Source organism: Leptinotarsa decemlineata, unplaced genomic scaffold, assembly GCF_025532065.1.
Source record: "Leptinotarsa decemlineata unplaced genomic scaffold, Ldec_3_MD MMD2_P_RNA_scaffold_5, whole genome shotgun sequence".
Classification (NCBI taxonomy): domain Eukaryota; kingdom Metazoa; phylum Arthropoda; class Insecta; order Coleoptera; family Chrysomelidae; genus Leptinotarsa; species Leptinotarsa decemlineata.
This window is the reverse complement of record NW_027412532.1, coordinates 20,459,782-20,468,410: the sequence shown is the minus strand read 5'-3', so window position 1 is coordinate 20,468,410 and position 8,629 is coordinate 20,459,782. Positions and strand designations below refer to the sequence as shown.

The 8,629-nt window shown below is 32.4% G+C and overlaps 1 protein-coding gene across 2 annotated transcripts in view; it reads left to right on the top strand.

Annotated features, from left to right (window-relative positions):
• The first annotated feature begins 552 nt into the window (after nucleotides 1-552).
• bru3 (CUGBP Elav-like family member bruno 3) overlaps nucleotides 553-8,629 on the top strand; it is a 256,980-nt gene continuing 248,903 nt past the window's right edge. Inside the window, exon 1 of one of the 2 annotated variants that reach the window (XM_023166239.2) lies at nucleotides 553-1,140. In XM_023166239.2, coding sequence (XP_023022007.2) covers nucleotides 793-1,140 — 348 coding nt within the window. In that variant the 5' untranslated portion in view covers nucleotides 553-792. The remainder of the gene's footprint in view (nucleotides 1,141-8,629) is intronic. The other variant, XM_074169682.1, reaches the window with a different exon arrangement.

The window sequence follows — 8,629 nt, the reverse complement described above, 5'->3', positions numbered from 1 at the left end:
TACATAGATGCGTAAGATCATGCAAAGAAGTAATTTTCAGACACAGACTGGAAGGACAATCCCCATGAAAACAACTTCTTTCATGTAAACGTTTTTTGTATGAAGATGGGGAAGTGGAAAGCCAAAACCTTCCTTCACCAAAAAGTTTTCTCTCCTTCAAATTTGCCATGAGTTTATCAATGTGTCTTTTTGGTTCGACTTTCTTCGTGAATGGTGTAGTTAATCGTCTAGATTAACATTACTGGGACAATAGCAATCCAAGTGTTATTATTGTATTGAACACACAAAACTCTAAGAAGATGAATGGTTGGTGGTCTGCTAATTTTTCTTCCTGGAAACTCAACAAGCGATAAATACTCAGCGTTACTCCAAAATACTTTGTACATTTTCAGCATCTATTTGATTATTACGGTATGTTTCTGTGTGAAAATCATAGAACTACTCTTTTAACGAATAGCTCTATGATTTTTACTCTACAAGGTCAAGAAAATTCCTACTGAACGACGCGTTTCTGTTCTGTGGATGTACACTTCCACACAATAATTTACGATTTGGCAACAACTATTACACTAACTTTCCAAATCTCTTTCTGAAACACAAATAAGTGGAGAATGCAATAATCACAAGAATATGCATTTTATGTTCCCCTGTCTGTGAAATGCAAACAATTAAAATGATTATCTTCTTCAATGTATTCGAAGAATCGACGTTATCGCCGAGACTGCACTTCATCCATCTCGTTGCACGTAGTCCGAAGCTTCCAAAGTTTGGTGCGATCGATGTCGGAGCGTAATGGCTATAAACAGTGCGTACGAGAGACGCGTGCCATTGGCTGCGTTCTGTCGATACACCGCGCGCAGAATTCGGTCGCTTCGAAGGTTGCGTACGTCAGGTCTCTCTGCTCGGCGCTCAGCCACCCTACTTGTAACCCATAGCTACGCGGGTAGCTTACATCGACATCGCACCCGGCTCTGTGCGCTCTCGATACGCAGTTGTTTTGTGAGTGCAGCGCGCGAGACTTCGAATACAAAACGTTCGCTCTCTTTGCCGGTTTTTAGAGTTGTTAAGTTTTACGACGATTTCCATATGGTGCAAGTACTAGAGGTGGTCAGGTCGAATCCCTTCGACTTGTCCAATTCAGTAAGTAGTTTTATTTTGTGAGAAGTGGCATGTTTGCGGTTGAAAGTGATTGGACGAACTCTTTTCGGTGGTGATTTTAATACACAAACAAAGTAAACTATACCAACAAAGTTGAAGGGATATATGTCGATAAGATTTTCCTGATATCTTAGCATTCAAACTGATTAATTATCATTCATTATAATAATTATTGAATTTTCACAATAAATTGGTATCTATCCACAAGTCTCACTGATGAAGCTACTGTGCAGCAAAACACGTCTTAAATTACCTTTATTAATTGTAAAAACTCTAATTATTATCATGGACAATGTTTTAATTTTAATCAAGTGACGGGTCAGAGTATCTATGATTTCATTTTTTATTGATTCATGTTATATTTGACAAAAGTCGTTTCAGAATTCTACATTGTTTGATATTTCTATCGAACGCTTACGAAACAGAATTCTTGAAAACTGTTTTTTTTTCGAAAGAGATTCAAGAAATTAAGCATACATGTACCTACTCCTATTATGTCAAAGTTTAGTAACCACCATAATTTAAACAAATTCCCAGAAATGAGAAAGACAAAGAAGGTTGTCAAATAGTTTTCGAGATGGAAAATCTACGTGAAAATATCATTTTATGACATGTTCTCTGTTTTGTCAAATTTTCTTTGATTCCATAATAACTGTCATATTATTTCATATTATTAGTTCAATTTGATTTCTTGGAAAAAGAAAAAATGTAGATACTTTGTGAATGTGTTGAATTCAATTAGAGACCATTCCTGCAATGGTAATAGAATACCCAGGATTTTCATTGAAATCATGATGTTATTATCACAAACAAACTGAAATTGAAAAAAAATACTGGCAGGTGCTCTAAAAATAATGTAAACTATCTAATAATAATTGTTAATCCATGATTTTGTCGGTAACACATTGACTTAAAATACCCAATTGAATAATTTTTCGGTAAAAAAACTTCTTTCATTATTCATTCAGTGATTTTGCTTTGTATAAAATTTTCTTTGTACGATTTTGATTTGAAGTATTTTGCATCAAATGTTACTTCGTTCCGTTTATTTCGGCCCAATGGTGAGAAGAGAGAAAAATGGCAATAGTAGGTCACCAAATGGTAAACGGTAACCAAATGACAACAATTACACAACAATTGTGATTTTTCAAATAACTGAGAAATAATAAAAAGCTACATTAAACTCGAAACATTTTTCATTCAAATTTGTGATCAAATCTGTCATTAAAAAGACTTTGTACTGAAATGTTCTTCTTGAAACTATTCATTTTGTGTCAGATGAATTACATATTCAACTAAAAAAATATTACATCAAACAATAATGAAGATTCAGAACAACAGTTAATCAATCAAAGTTAATACATTTGTAGCAGCTTTATATTCGAATCTTTTCGAAAAAGTATACTCTGTATACATTTTGAGTGCAGCACGCGAGTCCATGAACACATAAAAACAATGGTACCTAATGAAGAAAAGAAAAATGAAACTTTCTATTTTTTTACCATTTTTATTTGTAACTAATGTAACTGCAGTTTCGTCATATACTATACACTATATACAATACTATACAAACGTATACATTTTGTATAGGTTTGAAAATTTCCGTATAGGACGAAACTGCAGTATGGTTAGTTACAAATAAAAGTGGTGAAAAACATAGAAAGCTTCATTTCTCTTTTCTTCATTATGATTTTCTACCACGTAGTAACGGCTACATCCATCAATTTATGAAAAACAATGGTAATTATATATTAACGTACGATATAAACGTACGTACGATGTAAACGGATATGTCCCATCTTTTATTCCATTAATCATTGCTTTCAATGATAAACAGATACTTCGTTCGATATTTCTGTCATATTTTTTTGAAATAATATAATATAAAGAAATGAAAATCCTAAGTATGTGAAAGCAATTTAACGATTCTATAAAAACAACACAACTATATTTATCCACTGTATTTTATTCTCGGTTCCATTAAGCTTTCCTATGCTTTATTCATAATTAATGTATCATTTACAAAGGAAACATTTACCTGTCTGTTTATCAGTTCAATTCGATCTCTGAAAAACAAATGTATTCAAAAACCTTGCAATGGTAATAAAACTATATTCATTTAGAGGACAAATAACAAATTGGCATTTGCATTGAAATCCAAATCTTTTAATCATGCTTGATCTAAAATATTGAAAGTTCAGATATATTATACAAATGGAAAGGACAGATAATTTTAGGGCAGTTTAGTTTACTTGAGGAAAATAGGTTTTTTGGTAATTTGATTCAAAACAAAATATTAAGATAGAATTCATTCTGAACTTCATTGTTTTTTTTTTCATTTCATCGGAAGTTTCCCACATTGTTTGGTATTTAGATGGATGAGTATGAAACCAAAAACCTTATTTTCCATAAACAAATTGTACCTGCTCCTATGTGAAAGCAAGTCAATGAGCACAACGCAAATATATTTTACAATATATAGGACATTATTTTACTAGATTTCAAATAGACAAACTCGCTGAAACAGAGAATGACAAAGAACTGGGGTTTTTCGAAATAAAAAATTCATTTGAAAATATTATATCTATTGTTAGACAAATTTTTTCATGTTTGTTTGGCAATCAACATCATATGATCACAAAAAAATCATATTTACCTGTTATTTGTTCAGTTCATTTCAATCTGTAGATATGTTTGTTCATTTATCAATTATATTGAATATTTCTATTGGTAAATTTCCGAAATATATTGGACATCTTTGATTGTGGCAAGTGAATCAACTGTAAGTAACTGTTTTTCATTTATAACATACCTATACATGTCTTCATCAAGTGAAAAAACTAATTGATAGAGTTTATTGTAAGATTTTCATTATAAATGTTTTTACAAATACCGCGACACGTGTTTCGTTATATAATATTTTTCTCAAACGTGTTTCGCTATACAATAGCTTTCTTAGGCGTAAAACATTTTACAAAAACTCATTAATACAGTTAATTGTATGATTTTCACTATAAAGAGTTTGACGGAAACCGCGACACGTGTTTCGCTATACAATATATTTCTCAAGCCTAAAATATTATATACTGATTAGCTATTGTTTGGCGAAACACGTGCCGCGGTTGTTGTAAAACCCTTTATAGTGAAAATCACACAATAAACTGTATTAATAAGTTTAATATAGATTTTCATCAAGTTTCGGCCAGTTCCATCCAATTATTCATCAGATTGCCTTTGAAACTCAAATGAGCGACCATGTAATATTTTTTTCGTAAAAATCAATGTTCATTTCAATTCAAAATATTTTGCATCGAATTTCACTCACTTCAAGTTAATTCATTCTTTGAAATTTCTTCAATGTATATGACGAAAATTCATTGAAACTGAACCAGGTACGTTGATTATTTTTTCAAAACTGTGAACTTTCATATAACTGAAAATGATGAACAGTGATTTCGAACCCAAAATGATTTCGTATCTATTTCTTGTATATATCATCAAATCGACAATTTCAGTTTAGTGAACATATCAAAAAATATTTTATATGTATAGTAAATTATCAACTACAGATTCACTAAAAATAAAGCCAGTCCTCAAGTATGCCCACTGACTATATGTGAAAAGTTTTCTTGCCTTATACGAGAAATTGGGCAAATTTCGGATATACAGTTGGTTACCTCGTTCACAGGCAGATGGGGCGACGACAAACCTGTTGTTTGTTGTAGTCTTCAGCTTAGTTCGAGGAATGATACTCTGACGGAATTCGATTTTCAATTATCGGAAATCATCGACTTTATGTTGATGATGTACATTACCTTGCACTGACGAGTGGCCAAACAGCCCGAAACCGGTCTGCAAGTGTGTTCCAATAATTGAAAATCTATGTCGGCAGTTGTATCGCCAACATCATATGCAGGAATAACTTCTGTGAAGAATCCTGCACTGACACCTGACAACGCCCTTCGTGGTATTAGCCAGAGAAGTAGTTGTTTTCTGATAGGTGTCAGTCCATTAACCTACTGTGTAGGGAGTTGAGACTGGCCTGAACGAATTGTTCTTTTAGATAATTCGATATAATTTTATCCCATTCATCAAAATGAAGTTATCATTGATAGAAATAGGGTATACAATATCTAGCAGGTTTTTATTCGATACTTTTTAACAAAAATATGAATCAGATTCTTACGCGTAAACGCTTTACAACGTAACATATCAAAGAGCATTATTATGATTTTTCACAAAGTAACTTTTCAATCTCCAAGCAGAACTTCTAGATGTTTCTGGGTAAAACACTGGCGATGATGAGCCACATAGATATCGTAATCTCGATGTATTTCTGAAAACTGCTCAACAATATCTGAAATGAATATATTGAATTTGCATCTATTTCCAACAACTCATTCACTCGCCTATGCACAAAAAAACGAAATTTCAACCATGTCCGTTAATGGCTCGCAAAAAGCCCGAAACATCGTGTATATTGGAGCAATAAATATATTTCACACTTTTGTCATTTCCGTGGTATCTCTTTGGTTTTTACCGCCTATAGTGCTCGCTAACACATGTTGGTTTCCCAACGGTTCGGTATGCTCGCTCGCACATGTTTCTGTTTTGTTTATGTTCGAACGTGTAATAATATTCTGTACGTGTGCTGCACATGCCGATATATTTTTTATTGAATTCGCCTTTCGTCGGAACAAATGGGTTCCGAAAAGCCGGATTTATTTTTAAGCTTCAGCATAAATAATGTTCCCGAAATATGTTTTAATGGAAATAGGACGTTACTTTTTTCGGGGTGAGTTTAATCTGGATTAACAGCCACTCTGAAAATTTTTCTTTCAATAATTGATTTTTCCTGATGCCTTGTTTGTCGAGATGAGAAATATCTGTTGGTGAAAGGAAAAAAGGAGTTCTGAGCAGAACGTTCCACCTGATTCATTTCCTTCTCCAAGACCAATTTATTTTTTCAGGATCCACTAGTGTAACTTTTTATACGAAAAACCGAATGCTTCAGGAAGGCGCAATATATGGGATCTGCAGAATATTCAGACCACAATTATTGAAGTAATATTTTCACTGTTAGTTTTTCGAGTCTCTAGAGCCTGTGGAGCAATGTGAAGAAATATTTTTGTCAAAGATTTCAGAGAACTTGTCCGTTCTTATTGTTAAGTACTGTGTACAGAATTAGCCACTGAAAACTTATAGATACTGATTTTTCATGATGGTCGTTTACAAGAAAAACGCATAAACTGAGAATTTAGGAGAAAATATTTTGGGTAAATTAAACCTTATCACTCTCTTCTCTTCGGCAGATACTGTTGAATAATTAATGACATTGGAGGTCAAACGATACATTCAGAGTTCAGCGGTTTCTTTTTCAGATGCTCTCTCCTTTCTCAGTTTATTGCGGTATATATCGATAAATTTTCCAAAAATATCCGATTTTTTCAGATGAATATTCTCTTTTTCTGTCAAGGAACTGATAGTCATCAAACTATCGGTATTAGCCTGATGAAAACCCAGACTTGTTCAGATTCAACATTCTGAGAAACCTGGACTTTATGGAGACTGCGTTAGGCCTTTTTTTGCCAGTTAGACTGTCGATATCGCATTGACCTATATTCTTAATTCTGGAGACTGTTGGAGTAAGTGTAAGTTGTATTACACAAGATGGAGCACCTTTCCTTTGAATCTTTGCTCAAATCAGCTTTTGGAAGAAACGTCTCGATGAATACCAGTAAAGTGGTCCGCGAAATCATCCAATTTAGGTCCATCAGATTTAAAAATTAAAGTAGATGAATTTTCATTGTCATGTTTTCCATTAACATTTTTAATAAGGTCAAAACCGGCATTCTACGAGCTTCACTTGAGAGTTTAAAACAAAGAACTTCATTCATGTCGACTTCTCATTAGCTCCTGAAGATTGTCTAGGTATCTACTGAATCAAATTGAAAGAAATAATAAGTAGTTTGAAAATTGTAATCCAATTTGAATTTAAGGTTTGGATTCCGAGGGGAAGGAATCGACAAGGTTAAATATATGTAAGACTAGCAACCTTCCTCGGCTCCGCACGGGTGCAATGCCGATACTCAATATACTACAGAATGTCTTTATATACAACGTTCATAGCTTTTTGGCAGTGAACAAAACAAACATGTTTTCTTTAGAAGTTACTCTTGAAAGAGCGACATACAGGGTGTTTATCAAACATGCGACAAAAATTAAGGAACTATTCCTTAGACTATTCTGAAGATATTTTGACCATTAATAATTTTTGATAGGGCGCTTTGTTTCAAAGATACTGAGGGAAAAGGATTTCGACAATAACAATTTTGGAAATTCTAAAATTATTAACGTAGCGAAAATGAAAGTACACTGTATATACATACTACACTGGACCTACCAAGTAATAAAAAATCTAACAATTTCGTTGGTACACGGAAAAAAGTGTTGCGAAAATTTCTACAATTGTAAACATTTTTGTTATAAATTATATCACATATAGGGACGACTCCAATTTGTAATATAATACTACAACATTGTGTACATACTTTTTCACTAAATTATTGTACCTTTCGATATATTTTGTTTTGAAAACTTTCATAACCTTGTGTTATCAGTGTTATCAGTAATATTGTACTAGATCTTGCTTCAATTTTTCACGGAATTACACAAAAATTTGTTAAAATATTCAAAGCAACATTGTGTTGACAATTCTATAACTATTATCACGAATGTTTTTAAATTGTACCAATCAACACCAAACCATCAGTCAAAAATTCATACAGCACATAATAATAATTTACTAGAATTGTGCTATATTGCAATTAGCAATATATTGTAGCGAAAACTCAAATAAATTATATGAGCAATTACTATGCAATGATTGATGAATGAAAACCTACGCAATACTTTTTGAAACAGGATGTTTTAATTATCACTACACATTGTTTGAAGAAGTACAACATATTTGTGGAGGAAAAAATACAGGGAGTATCAATTCAACTTCATTCACAGTAAACCAACACATGTTTCTGATACCTACTTCTTATTCAATTTTCATTTATAAAATATAATAAAAATTGAATTCAAAAGTCACATGAACATATCCAAAATAAAACATTTATATACCAGTAATGAAATATTTGAATCCCTGAATAAATATAATTGGACCAAAGTTTACCCCTAGCGGCTTTGGGCTTTCCTTAATTATTAACATAAGGTGTATAATGAACTTCTGGGTTTTTGTATGGAAAAATATCATAAATTTCTTGTGCCAATGTTATAAATCTCTCACAGGATATTCTGGAAATAAATTGAAAATCGGTGAAGAAAGTGATAAAATTTGTTCATATTTTTGTTACAAATTAGTTGTAATAAAAAACAATTTCCTTTGCTAAATTATTTTTGTTCGATGAAATTGTGGGTTACTTTTCATTTTTTTCATCGTTCAATTCTTTCTTACTTATTA